We start from the raw sequence: 15,196 nt of genomic DNA on the forward strand, positions 1-15,196 counted from the left end.
AGCTCAGAGGACCCTCGTCTCTTTCCTGGTAATTGCAGTTGGCTTCCAGCTGGTCCCTTTGCCTTCTCCTTTCCTTTCCCCATTACATCCTGATCGCTCTCCTGGGAAAAAGCTGGTGGTGGCTACAGTGCTCTGATGTTCAGTGATGTGATAAATGCCCTACTAGGGGCCTGTACACATTGGTATGAGAGCGCTGGTTCTTGTTTGAGTGGTCCAGGTGCGATAACCAGGGGAGATGACATTTGACATTTGAGCCAGGTCCTGAATAATGATGGTTTGGTGGGACGGCATGAGCAAAGACACCAAAGCACTAGTTACTTAACCTCTCTGTGCCTCAAATTCCCCACCTGGAATATGGGGGTAATAACAGGACCTACCAAGGACTGTTGTGAGCATTAGAGGAGTTACTGTAAGTAAGGTGCATGGCACGTGGCGAGAACTCTCTGAGTCTTAGCTAGTATCCATATTATTATTATTGATGGAATGGTCTGGTGCACAGTGAAACACGGTAGATTCAGTTTGTCTTCTTCACCTGCCTTCTTTTTAAAACAAAGGTCACAAACTCTAGTGTCTGCAGGAGCCAGGCAGGTCTCCAAGTGGCTGCTGTACAGGCCAGATGGGGTCTGAAAGGCACTTGCTCCAGTAAGTGCACCAGTACAAGGGGCAGCGCTGCCCAGCCCAGCTGACGGCCGTCATGCAGGAATGGGGCCCAGTGCTGCCAGAAAAGTCACAAATCCAGAATTCTGTGTGAAACCTTCCAATTTTTAAATGTCGGTGATTAATTTAAAACATACTAAAACCTGTACAAGCCTAGCTGACTACATCTGTGGGCCATATTTAACCTGAAGGCCACCAGCTTGTGTAACCTTTCTTTGAAGGTCTCCTCTGGGGTCACAAGCTCAAGTCCAGCACAACTCTCTCCCAGGGTGGGATTAGCTTGGGTTTGAAGGCTGGTTTTTATGAGCCCCTTTGCCTTGCAGGACTTCTCCAGACAGGTTATGTCACCGACAGAGGCTGCCCTGAAGCTCCCTGTGGCCTGGAGACTATGTACAAGAGGAATGGTCTGATGGCTAGCGTGCTGGTCACCTCTGCCACTCCACAGGTACTGGGGCTGCGGGACCGGGGCCGGGGCCGTGGGTGGGGTGGGTGGGCCGGGGCTCCTTGCAGCTGACCCAGGCCCCCTGAGTCTTGGCCCGGGGGCTGCAGGCCTCCATGAATGCCACCATTCTTAGCCCTCCCGACCAGCCATGCCAGGCGTGAGATTTGGGAGGCAGTCAGTCCTGAGGATCAGTGTGTTTTCTGAAGTCGTTCTCTTCAAAGAAAAACAAATACCTGCCTAGTCCAGTCGTAGCAAGTGCCACATTCCATTTTGGTGGCAAGAAGGGATCAGACCTTTCCCAAGCAAAGCCGTGGCTGATTATAAATAGGTCACACATTCTGGAATGAAGTCAGACAGAAGTGCTTCCAGCTGGCCCCGTGTTCCTATTTACCTTGCTCAGGAGGAAATGGCTGTAAGGGCTGGTGGTCGAGAGTGGCCTGGGCTCGGGCCCCTGCCCTGGGGGTTTGGGAGTTTGCTTTCCAAGTTCTGTAATAGAACAGAGGCAGGCGGGGGAGGGGGTGTCATCTGAGGCCTGGGGAGACCACCGTGTCAGATGCATAACGCTGGGCTCCTGTGATAAACGGACAAGGGGGTGCTCCGTGTTCTGAACTCACAAGGCCCTCATGGTCGAGCTGGGCTTTTGAAATGATCCTGTGCAATCAGCTAGAATTCATAGGAACCAATCCATTTCTTATAACCCTTTAAAAAAATTCCTTAGCTTGATCTCTGGTTCTGAAAGCAGACTTGTGGGTACCCGTTAAAATTCCCAGATGGCGCCAGTATACGTTTAAATAAAGTTACTGTGTCGTCATCACCACCACCACCTCCACCGCTACCACTGAATGTATTTGGGACAACTTTTGATTAAATAAGACCGCTTGTATGAGTGTGTATGTTTGGGGCAGGTGCAATGGGGTGTTACAGGAAAGTTATAAAACCTGAAATTCCAGGAATGGACTCTGTCTGGTAACTGGAGGAATCAGACTTCTCTTTCCATTTACAGTTTACACTCCGTCTAGAGTAAAACTTCTTTCTTTTTTAGCCTCCGTCTGTGTATATATGTATACATACACATATGTGTGCAAACACACACATATACTATATATATCTACATATATGTGTATATATACAAATACACATGTATATGTGTATCCAGAACGTCGTGAGAGCTCAATAAATATTTGTTGAATGAACGAACAAATGAATGCATGTCTAATTGAAGTGCTCAATACATTTTGGTGACTGAGTGACATGTTTATACAGATGGACACCCATGATTTAGTGCTTAACTGTATACCGGGCACTTCTTTTGTATATTCCACAGGCATGATCTCACTTAATCCTCACAATAACCCCATCAGGCATGTGCTGTTGTTTCACCCCCAGTTTATAGGCGAGGAAACTGAGGCAGGGAGCAGTGAATGAACTGGCTTCAAATGAACTGGCTTCACAGCTGGTCAGCGGTGGGTGGGGATTCACAGCCAGGCCTCTGTGACTCTGGAGCCACTGGTCCTGACCACGATGACATTACACTCCCTGGAAGAAGGTCAGCCCCGTCACCTGCTTCAGGCTGCTCCGTGGAAGGGGAACATGGAAGTGCAGAATGATTTATTGGTAGCCATTGCTCAGGGTCTGTAAGACCGAGGGGTAGAATCGATGGCCAGTTCCAGAAGTATTCAGGATTAATCTTTATTACTTTTCAAAAGTTTAACACAGATTCTCCTCAGAGGAGAATGTCCCATTGCCCGTGGAACTTTCAAAATAGCCATGCCTGAGCCCACCCAGGCCCCTTGAATCAGCATCGCCCAGGGAGGGGATCCTGCCAGTTGCTTTGTAATCTTCATTTTGTATGACCTGTGCCACAGCCCTGGGGAGCGGGTTCTAATGGTGCCATTTTACAGATGGTAGCTGAGGCTCTGCGAAGTGAAGAGGTCAGACAGCAGCTTGGGTGGAGCTGGCATTCTAAGCAGGCCTGTCTGACTTCAGAGCTCAGAGCTTCTTAAGATCATCTTAGAGTTTTTGGTAGCCTTTAAATGACAGAGGCCTATTGAAATCTACAGGTTTAAGTTTCTGCTCCTCCTTTTAACCTCACGTTTTCAGTTGTTGACTATTGGTTTCCCTCCCTAGCCTAAAAACACTCTAGTTTCCAGTAAGATTGCAAAGTTTTTCCAGATATAGCCATTTTGGAAAGAGTGAAATAACGGGGAATTAATAAAAGCATATTCTCTAAATCCCGGTCCAAGATGTTGAGGTTAATGGAAACCACAAAATCCCTCTTCACAGGTTGAGACGAATAAAACCGTATATGAACAGGGCACAGTTTTGGGGTGGTAAGCTCTATTGGTTCCCCAAAGTAGAATTTGATGGAATTAAGTAAAATTGAAGAGAAGGTATGTTCAGCATTCTGGGATGCCTACAGTGTTGGGTTTCATGTAACTGGCCACATCTGGGGAGTTTAACTTGCTCTTTTACAGGAGACCTTTCCTTTACATGCAGGATTCCCGGTGTTCTTCTTAACAAGGGGCTCTACTAAATATAACTTTCACGCCGTCTCCAAGACTGGCCGGTTACCTCTCACCTCATCAGCTAACAGGCTTTGAATTCCAAGTGGCCCCTACATGAAATAAGCCTTGAGAGTCAGTTTAACGTTTTGTATAATAATTTCCTGAAATGAATTTAAGTAGAGAAAAAAAAAGGTGAAACCAGGTAATGTTTGAAAAACATAACAAAACAGGTGATCTCCTCAGGCCTCCTAAGATGTGAAGGGTGGGCTGTATCTTTTCACCGCCCCCCCGCCACAGAGGCAGCTGGAAGCAGTTGGGGTGTAGTGAGCGAGGGCACGTATGATTGAGGGGTAAGAGAGATATACAACTGGGCTCACGTTCCGGCTCTTCAGTTTCCTAGGTGAGATACGTTAGGGAAGTAGCACTGCCTCTACTTCCTTACCTATAGGATGGGAATAATAATAGTGTGTACTCAGAGAGCTGTTATGAGAGTTAAATTAGATTATGCAGATGAAGTTCTTAACACAGTGCCTGGAATAGGGTAAAGCACGAAACAACAGAAGCTTTTATCATTGTACGGTTCTGCCCCGCTTGCATCCTCAGTTCTGAGGTTTGGGAGTCAGTGATTGTGGAGTCAGCCAGACTGCTCAGGCGGCCCCATCTCTCCCTGTCCTCTGCAGGGCAGCAGCAGCTCAGACTCTCTGGAGGGCCAGGGCTGCGACCATGCCAGCAAGAGCTACGATGCCGTTGTCTTCGATGTCCTGAAAGTGACTCCCGAGGAGTTTGCTGTAAGTAACAGGACTGATGTGGGTGGCTGGGCACCATAACGGGGAGCTCGAGGGGGTCACTGCTCAGGCTTGTTTGCTCAGATTGGAAACAAGCTGTATATCCAACAATAGGGGATTGCCGAATAAAGTATTCTTTATGAAATACCATGTGGCATTAAAAAAGGGTGATGTCTGCAGGGAGGGATAAATTAGGAGTTTGGATTAAAATATACACACTACTCTATATAAAACAGACAACAAAGAAGGACCTACTGTGTAGCACAGGGAACTATACTCAATATCTTGTAATAACTTATAATGGGAGAGAATGTAAAAAAAGAATATATATATATATATATATATATAGCTGAATCACTTTGCTGTACACCTAAAACTAACACAACATTGTGAATAAACTATATTTCAATAAAAAGTTTTTAAAAATAAAAAAACCCACAAATATTTTCAGTAGGTGTATTATAGTACCTGGTTTGGAAAAATTGTTGGAGCAGAAAAACCTTTGTACCTATCTGGTTACAGATGCATTACAAAATTAATTTTAATACTTGTTGCATTGCTATAAAGATCAAAATTAAAAAAAGAATTAAGGAAGGAATGTATAATATAATTATATGAAAGCAAAATAATAAATAACTTTGAAGGATAAAAAAACAGGAAGCTGTCTATCTAGGAATTTAACTACCTTGGAAGGCGTACACAATATATATGAATAGTAAGTGAAAGGAACAGGTTACAGCAGGGATCCCCAACCCCTGGGCTGAGGACCGGTACCGGTCCGCGGCCTATTAGGAAGCGGGCCGCACAGCAGGAGGTGAGCGGCGGGCGAGCGAGCGAGCGAAGCTTCATCTGCCGCTGCCCATCGCTCGCATTGCCGCCTGAACCGTCCGCTCCTCCCCACCCGGTTGGAAAAATTGTCTTCCACGAAACCGGTCTCTGGTGCCAAAAAGGTTGGGGACTGCTGGGTTACATCACAACTTACAGAGAATAGTGCCGTTTTTAAAAAGCATGCACAACACCTACATATTTATATTTGCATAAGAAGAGGTCTAGATCCGATGTTTACATATTCTTAAATACGTGGATACCTATATAGCCAAACATATTATTTACTATAGTTTCTGGTTGTAGGATTCTAAATAATTGGAATTTAATTTTTCTTCTTTTTGTTTATTTTTAGTCTCTATATTTTTACAATGACTGTTTTCTGCAATGATAGACAATATTATTTGAACAAATTCTGTAATTATAAATTAAAAAGAATTGTTTTTCCTTCAGCCAGTGTGTTGCTGCTGGTCGGACCCTGTGCTTCTTTGTTGTGGAGGAGCAGGCTTGGCTCCTCGTTTTGCCATGACCTGGTTTCTTCCTTGTGCACTTTGACGGTGGAGGGAGGACGTCAGCTCTGGGGTGACCTGATTGCAAGCGCTGCCCAGGGCTGCATTTCTCTGCAGAACCACGGAATTATTTCCGGCCATGCCCACTTTTTCCTGGTCCCCTTGCTGTAACAGGTTTGGTGCCCTCCAGGGGTCTATGGAGCTAAGTGGGCCCCATCTCTTTGCTCTGCCATCGCTTGCTCCCACGTTTACTTTGTGCCAGGCCATGCTGAGCCTGGCACATATGTCACCTCCCTCAGTGTGTCTGAGGGATCCTTTTAAAACCAGTGTAAAACTCTTTAGGGGCTCCCTTATACTAGAATGAGATCCGGAATTCCTCGTGAGCCTCCAGGGCCCCGTGGTCTGGCCAAACCTCCTCTCCTGCCCCATCTCCTTGCTCCCCAGCTACACGCCAGCTGCCTCTTTCTTCCCCAGACTCACCTGGCATCCCCCTGCCTTAGGGTCCTGTGCTTCTTCTTCCTTCTGTCCTAATGGCTCTTTCCCACATGTCTCCCAGTCTCTGTTCAGATGTCAGCCCTAGACAGGAATTTCACGGGCTAAAGTAGCATCTGTACATCACACGCTTCCCTGACCCTGCTCTGTTTTCTTCATATCTCTAATGACTGCCCTACATTACATTCTGTAATAGTGTTTTGTATGGTCTGTCTCCTCCACTAGAATGCAAACTCCTGAAGGACAGGAACTTTATCTCTTTCACGGCTCTTTCCCCATTGCCCAGAATAGTGCCTCCCTCATAGTACACGTTGACTAGAAGAATTCAGTCCTCAGAACAACCTGATGAGGCAGATTATTAGCTCCCGATTTTCTAAGAAAGAAACTAAGGATCTAAGAGATTGTGTTTTTTTAACCTGGATCATATAGCCAGATGTGGGCAGAGCCAGGTCTGAAACCTTCATCTCCTGATTATTCACCTAATGCTGGATGGTGATAACTAGGGCAGCTCCCACTTTTGAACACCTACTTTGTCTAGGTCTTGTGCTAAATGTTTTACATGCATTAATCTAATGTACTTTTCACCACAGCCTTACAAATTAGGCATATTAATTATTCCCAGTATACTGTCACCAGTATAGAGAGGAAAATCACCTCTTCACACAGACAGTAAGTGGCGTTATCTGTCTGGGCTTTAAAACCAGGGCTTCTGACATTCTAGACCAGTAGAAATATAATCTGGGCCACATATGCAATTTAAAAATTTTTAGTAGCCACATTAAAAAAGGTAAAATTACTTTAAAAATATTTTTTATTTAACTTGCTGTATCTAAAATATTATCATTTCAACCTGTAAACAACATGAAATTGTTGAGATACTTTGCATTCTTTTTTCACACTAAATCTTCAAAACTCAATGTAGTCTTCTAAACTTAAGAGCGCTGGTGACATTTCAGATCCTCAATAGCCGCGTGAGGCTAGTGACCACTGTATTAGACAGCGTAGTGCTAGTCTGTCCTCTCAGGCACAAAACTATAGTGCATCTCTCTCCTTTAGAAGACATCATGGACCTTGCTGGCTTAGCTTCTATATTCTATTTGCTTTTGTCTGCTTGTTGTATTTATTTATTTATTTATTTATTTATTTATTTATTTAGGCTGCGTTGGGTCTGTGTTGCTGTGCGCGGGTTTTCTCTAGTTGCAGCGAGCGGGAGCTACTCTTTGTTGCGGTGTGCGGGCTTCTCATTGCAGTGGCTTCTATTTGTTGTGGAGCATGGGGTCTAGGCGTGCGGGCTTCAGTAGTTGCAGCACGCAGGCTCAGTAGTTGTGGCGCACGGGCTTAGTTGCTCTGTGGCATGTAGGATCTTCCCGGACCAGGGCTCGAACCAGTGTCCACTGCACTGGCAGGCAGGTTCTTAACCACTGAGCCACCAGGGAAGCCCTGCTTGTTGTATTTTTGAGCTGTGTTTTTTAGCTTTGTGAAAGGAATGAAGCAATAATGAGGTTTAAAAATCCCTTTAAAGTTGTTCCCCACGTGGAAAGGCAGAGAGTTAGGCTGCGCCTAGAACATCATTGTCCAGCCAGACCCCTTGGTGAGATTTTGGGCCTGGTTTTCTAGTCTCAGCCCTAGAGTGTTGCTCAGCCCAGCCCAGTCTGGGAAGACTGCAGGGAAGGGCAGTGAAGGCTCTGAGGGTGCAGCACTGACACTTGGCTGCTCCTGCCAGAGCCAGCGTGTCTTCAGCTTAGATGTGAAGCCAGGTCCCCTGGGGTCTTTGGTCTTTGGGGAAGTATTGGAGCTGCCAGGTGTTGGAACTGAACCAGACCACCTGGTATTTTAGTTTCCTGTCTAATAATATGAAAGAAAGGAAAAAGCCAGACACAAGAGTCCAATAAAAAAATCATTTGAGTGATTCTGGGAAGATGGCGGTGGCGGCAGCATAGTTCTTTATTCTCCCTGAATCCCCACATAAAAACATCCAGAACAACTAGATAGCAAACCCTGAAACCCGTGAGAAATATTTACAATAAAATTAGGTGTCAAGTTATCCCTATCAAGCCCAAAATACAAATGGCTGGGGATACTCCACCAGTATCAAAAAGACCTGCAGAGTATCAGCTTCAGTATAAGAGAAAGCAGAAGTAAGTATTGGGGCATTTGACAGACCAGAGAATAGGAGAACCCCAGAATTTCCATCAGGAATTCACTGGAAAGTTCGGCAGATTAATGTGAGAATAGCAACTGAAATTGACAGGAATTTTGACCACTCAGATAATGGATGGGTGGAAGAGATCTGTGGACTAGCCCTATGAGCTCTTGAGACCAACTGACCAGGGCTCACTTCCAGAAGAAGGCTCCATATCAGAGAGAGATTCAGTATGGGAATGGACTGAAAATGATCAGGATAGGGAAAGTTAAGGAAAAAGGAGGTCTAAATAAATGTGTGTGTGTGTGTGTGTGTGTGTGTGTGTGTGTGAAATCTCAAAAAACAACTGCATGTTGTTGAACACTACATGAAAGTAACCAAAAGAAGAGCTATATGAAGTTAGAAAAGCTACCCTGAACCATGTTCCCCTCTAGAAAATTAGGAAAACTAATTTTACATAAAAATAAGCAACAGAAAATTATTGATATCAAGTCTTTCAAAGTTATTATAAGAAAAAAAGAGTAAGGACAGAATGCTGTAGATAACGAAAGCATGCCAGAAAGACATGCCTTAAAACAGATAAAAACTATAACCTTTCTATTTCAAAATAAGCTAAGAGAAGATATTAAGATCACACTGTAAGACATGAACAACATAAGTCTGAAATAGAAAAATCTCAGAAATGAGGTGGCAGAGTTAGGAAAGCATTGAAAATAAAAGTTATTTTGGAAATGAATGTTGAAGTAGAAGGAACACAAGAATAGATAAATATAACAGAAAATGCCTTAAGGGAGGAAAAATTTTAAGATCAAAATAAATGAAGAAAGAGATAATAAGACTTTGAAAAAAGTGATAGGACTTCCCTGGTAGTGCAGTGGTTAAGAATCCGCCTGTCAATGAAGGGGACATGGGTTCGAGCCCTGATCCGCAAAGATTCCCACATGCCGTGGAGCAACTAACCCCGTGCGCCACAACTACTGAGCCTGCAATCTAGAGCCCGGCTCTAGAGCCCACGAGCCACAACAACTGAGCCCACGTACCACAACTACTGAAGCCTGTGCGCCTAGAGCCTGTGCCTTGCAACAAAGAGAAGACACTGCAGTGAGAAGCCCATGCACCACAACGAAGAGTAACCCCCGCTTGCTACAACTAGAGAAAGCCTGCATGCAACAACGAAGACCCAACGCAGCCATAAAAAAGAAATAAATTGGGGGCTTCCCTGGTGGCACAGTGGTTGAGAGTCCGCCTGCCGATGCAGGGGACATGGGTTCGTGCCCCAGCCTGGGAAGATCCCACATGCCGCAGAGTGGCTAGGCCCATGAACCATGGCTGCTGAGCCTGCGCGTCTGGAGCCTGTGCTCCGCAACAGGAGAGGCCACAACAGTGAGAGGCCCATGTACCGCAAAAAAAAAAAAAGAAAGAAAGAAAGAAATACATTAAAAAAAAGTGACAACTATTAATGATAAGCAAAGAAGATCCAACATACAGATAATGTAAATCCCTGAAAGAGGAGAATAAAAGGCAAGGAAACTGAACAAATACTTAAACTATAATTTAAGAAGATGTTCACAAAATAAAAAAAGATTCAAACCTACATATTGAAAGAATATACTGTTACTCCATCTTGGCTGGAATCCCCCCCAACCAAGTTCATAACTCAGTTGAGGAATTCTAGCATTCCAATGACAAGGAGGATGACCCAACTCTGAACTAGATTTCCCCCTTGTATGTGACATTCCATTGATCCAATAAATAAATCTTGGCACTCAATGCAAGTTCTTGGTCATGCCGGGGCAACCCAGAATGGTCAATACCAAGATATAGTCTTGGTAAACTACTTGGGTGATAAAATTATAGAGAAACCTGATGAAAGTCAAGATAGTGGTTACTTTTGACAGGAGGGAGGGACTTGTGGTTGGGACAAGGCACATGGAGGAACTCCTTTTTTTTTCTTAATTGTGGTGAACTATATGTAACACAAAAATTACCATCTTAACCATTTAAAATGTACAGTTCAGTTGTGTTAAGTACATTCACACTACTGTGCAACCAGTCTTCAGAGCTGTTTTCATCTTGCAGACCCGAAACTCTGTGCCCATTAAACAACTCTCCATCCCCCCAGCCCCCACCATTTACTTTCTGTCTCTGTGAATCTGACTACTCCAGGTATCTCATATAAGTGGAACCATACAGTGTTTGTTTGTCTTTTTGTAACTGGCTTATTTCACTTGGCATAATGTCCTTGAGGTTGATCTATGTTGTTGCATGTGTCAGAATTTCCTTTCTTTTTAAGGTCAAATAATACTCCATTGTGTGTATATACCACATTTCTGGGGTCCATTCTGCCATCGATTGGGGTGGCTGTTTCTTGACCTGGATGACGGTTATAAGGTGTTCGTCTTATAATTAAGTCATCAAACCATGCATTTGTTTAATGTGGTTTCCTGTTAATGTGTGTCATTTTATGGTCAAAAGGGTTAAGATCATTTCAAAGGTCCTTATAGTTTTAGTGGGGTGCTCTGCAGCTAGACCTCAGTCCTTCTCCCCAGTGGCTGGAAGCAGAGCACAAAGCAAAGCAGGAACTTGTCTTTGTCATCAGCAGATCATGGACATTCTTCTAGATCAATATATATAGATTTAATCCTCTATTTTTAATAGCTGCATAATATTCCAGAGTCTGCATGTACCATAATTTTTTTCAACAAGTTCCTTTTTTGATGGCCTTTTAGATTACTTCCAGATTTTTACTACTACAAATAATTGTTCAGTAAACATCTATATGCGTCTCTGTATCTAAATGTAGATCTCTCTCTCTATATTCTTATATACCAGTGCTTTTCTTTCTGTACGAATTGGTATTGCTGTGTCAATAGTATGCTCATTTCAATTTTTAGGAGATAATATCTAAACGTAGTGCCTGATCCTGGATGAAGAAAAGCTTGCTGTAAAAGACAGTATTGGGATAATTAGCAAATTTTGAATGTGGACTGTATATTAGATAATACGGTTGTACCAATGATAAATTTCCTAAGTATAATAATTTTATCATTATGTAAGAGGATCATCTTGTTCTTGGGAAATAAAATGCTGAAGGATTAAGAGGTGAAGAGTCATAATATCTGTATTTTACTCTCAAATGGTTCAGAAAAAATGTGTGTGTGTGTATATAATTTTATAGATATATATGTATATAATTATATACATAAAAATAAAGCAAATGAGGCCAAATGTTAATAATGAAGCTAGGTGAAAGGTTATAGAGTTTATCATATTATTCTCGCAAATTTTTTGTAAGTTTGACATTAAAAAATAAATAAAATGTTAAGAATTTTTTTTTATGGGTTACTGCCAGATTACTTTCCAAAAAGAACTGAGCAACTCATAGTCCCGTTAGTTGTGATGGCACTGATGGACCACAAATGGTGTCTTCCTCTTTAGTTTGTGTTTCCTTGACTATGATTCTAAAATTGTCAGACACAGCAGCTCTGGGAGTAGAAGCAGGAATGTATCTTTGGAGCTGATTACTTTTTGTTCCGTGAGCCCTCCTGGGGCTCATTTGGATTGATCTAAATGCAAATTGAAAGATATCTTCTATTATAAGACATACCACTGATTTGCCAACAGCTTTCTTTGTTTATTTGGACTCGGGGAGAGCCTTATACTATAAAGTTGTGGCTGGGAAGAGGGGATTTAGTCAGCCACTGTTAGAGGGAAAAACACTACATTCAACATATGCAAAAACCAGTTTGTTTTCTTTTTGGCTAATTTGCTGTCATTTATCCACATAAAGCCACCTCCTCTTTTTCTGTAGGGCTGTATTGTGACGTGATCCACTAGGTCTCTCCATTCTGAAAGCTTCATCTCTACAGAAACGTTCTGTAATATGTGGAGATTGGCCATTTCCTTAAAAATCATGGATTTGTAGGGGGCCCTGGGCTAGGAGGGAGGAGGTGGGAGAAGGGGTTAGGGTGAAGGAAGGCATTGCCAGGTGACTAGCTTAATTGGATAGCCCGTATTAAGGCTTTATTTTTGAAAATAAGGAGAAGCCATAAGAGACTTGTTCCTGAGTGTCCTCATCACAGGCACGTGCCCTCACCACGGCAGGAACCACGAGGGCCTCATTGTCTTGTGTTTCTGTTGAGGCTGTGCCACACCCCTAGGAGCCTGGGAGCCAGCTGTGAAAAGGGGCAGGACCTGACCTCGCCCTCCGGTCCCCACTCCTACCCACATCCTCCCTTTTGGTAAAACTGCCTGCCTCCAACTTCTGGAGAAGGATTGCTCATCAGCAACCTTTTCTACGTGTGTTTGGCTTTGTAGTAAAATGACATGAAATTTATAATCTGATGATTTTACCTATCTATCTATGTATTCTTACTCTGGACACTGCATCTTTTTTGGCCAGAATCGAGAAGACAGAAATAGGAGAGATTCTTCTGAAAACCCTCTGATTGTGTGTTTGGGACCAACCATTCTATTTTCAGTCTCGTGTCCTCTGTTGTGGTTTGTCTTGAATAAAATACCTGAACACATTTTCTGATTTATGGTCTGAGTGGGAATCAGAATATTTGAAACTCGGACCATCCAAAAAACTATGACATGTAAAGTCACTATTTTAGGGCTTCCCTGGTGGCACAGTGGTTGAGAGTCTGCCTGCCAATGCAGGGGACACGGGTTTGTGCCCCGGTCCGGGAGGATCCTACATGCCGCGGAGCGGCTGGGCCCGTGAGCCATGGCTCCTGAGCCTGTGCTCCGCAACGGGAGAGGCCACAACAGTAGGAAGCCCGTGTACCGCAAAAAATAAATAAATAAATAAAGTCACTATTTTAATACATCATTTGGAAATTCAGTAGCAAACCCTAGAACTGATGGCAGGATGGAAAGGAAGTTTTCTCATTTTCATATTAGCAGACTTTTGGTTCTTTTCCTAAGGGACATTACAAGCATCCTGCTGGTTCTTCCGGATTGGGAGTTAACTTGAACTGCGGGAGAGATTTCCAAGGCCCTGTGAGCTCTCAGCTGAAATCTCCTGTTTTCACAAGGCCTTTCTCTTCCCCAGGACGGCAGAATTAATCCACGTGTGAGGAGCACTTCGCTAACAATCTGCATGGGTCTGGCAGGAGAAATGCCAGTCTATTTGCACTGCCTGGGACGGAGCTTAAGGCCCTGTAGCTCTGGGCCAGACACACAAGCCCGCGGGCTTCAGCACATAGTAACCACTCACGTTGTGCTGACGTCCAGGGCCTGCTTGCCACAGGTGGGTGGACCCAGAGGTGGAAGAGCTCAGACTCCCTGGTGCCATCCACGTCTCTGCTGAGCTTCCATTAGTGGAGGCATTTCACCTCAGTGCCCATGATGAGCACCAGCCCCTTGGAGGGATGAAGCCGCCTCCTTATTTCCGTCTCCTCCTCAGCCCTGGAGATGGTATGCTTTGGCCTGCATCCTGTGTTTCCCAGAAATCCAGTGATCTTGGACCAACTTTAAATTGTGCCAAGAGGTGACCACAATTCTGCACCTAAGCCCTGGATTGTGGTTACTGCTGACATGCCATGTGTGTTGCCATTTTTCTCCAATGTATTCTTGACACGAGATTTTTTCTCATGACAGTATTTGCTGACTTGATGTAACAGCCTCCTTTAAGTGTTTTATTTATTTATTTATTTTTTGTGGTACGTGGGCCTCTCACTGTTGTGGCCTCTCCCATTGCGGAGCACAGGCTCCGGACGCGCAGGCTTAGCGGCCATGGCTTACGGGCCCAGCCGCTCCGTGGCACGTGGGATCTTCCCAGACCCGGGCACGAACCCGTGTCCCCTGCGTCGGCAGGCGGACTCCCAACCACTGCACCACCAGGGAAGCCCTCCTTTAAGTATTTTTTAGAGCAACTTTGAAGCACGGATGTTCAAACAAATTAATGGCCCCTTATTTCCTAGCTCATGTATTGGGCAGGAACCATAAGTTCATATGCCAATACATAAGCCCATCTATGTGACTCCTCTTTTGCCAAAAAAATTATGATATGTAAACATGTATATGATCTTTGTGAAAATGCAAGACAAGAGGTACAGAATGCCTGGCACCTGTATGTGTACACACACATATATGTACACATATACATATATAGAGAGGGCATCTATTAGGTGCCAGGCATTCTGTACCTCTTGCCTTGAATTCTCACAACGATCCTATTAGATAGGGATTATTGTCACCATATTCTAGATGTGGCAGCTGAAACTGGGGGAGGTTAAAGTCATGTGTCAAAGAGAATATTGCTCTTAAGTTATTGTGTCCAGACGCATGCCCAAGCCCTGTGGATTCCAGAGCCCATGTCTGTTCAGTGCATCGTGTCCTCCCAGATGCCCTGTGTACAATGGACAGGTGTCTTCTCTCATTAGTGGGCATCCAGAAGCTCTCATCTCTCCTTTCCCTGGCCTGTCACAGAAGCATCTGTTAACTGGTTCCTGGCATCCCATGTGACATATGGAGATAGGTATAGGTCATGTGAAGTCAGCCCAGTCCATGCCTTGGCCTGCAAAGCTGTCAGCAATGACGCTTTCTCTTACTGTCACCTGATGAGCTTCTAGCGATGGGAACAGATTTTTAACTGGATGTGTGTTTTCCCTATTGACAGAACTAGTGCTTCTCAAGCTAGCTGTGATAAAGGACCAGTTTTTTCCTTTCCCATCAGTTAATGACTGATACTTTAAAAAAATACAATAAAAATGTCATGGGGATTGCTATAAAAGTTTCCAAATGCTTGCTCTCAAATTCCGTAATTATCTCATTGTGGGCTGGTGGAATAAACAGTTCATGGTCCAACACTGGTCTGTGGATGCATCTTGAAT

General features: G+C 44.1%; 1 protein-coding gene across 6 annotated transcripts in view; it reads left to right on the forward strand.

Annotated features, from left to right (window-relative positions):
- The window catches only part of RALGPS1 (Ral GEF with PH domain and SH3 binding motif 1), a 281,611-nt gene that overhangs the window by 41,702 nt on the left and 224,713 nt on the right, over positions 1-15,196 (forward strand). For 4 of the 6 annotated variants that reach the window (XM_065878484.1, XM_065878486.1, XM_065878488.1 and 1 more), the window contains exons 1-2: positions 1,046-1,102; positions 4,284-4,391. In XM_065878484.1, the coding sequence (XP_065734556.1) occupies positions 1,046-1,102; positions 4,284-4,391 (165 nt within the window). Of the gene's footprint in view, positions 1-978; positions 1,103-4,283; positions 4,392-15,196 lie in introns of those variants that run through there. The other 2 variants (XM_065878490.1, XM_065878487.1) reach the window with 2 other exon arrangements.

Source organism: Phocoena phocoena, chromosome 6 (genome assembly GCF_963924675.1).
Source record: "Phocoena phocoena chromosome 6, mPhoPho1.1, whole genome shotgun sequence".
NCBI classification, from domain to species: Eukaryota; Metazoa; Chordata; class Mammalia; order Artiodactyla; family Phocoenidae; genus Phocoena; species Phocoena phocoena.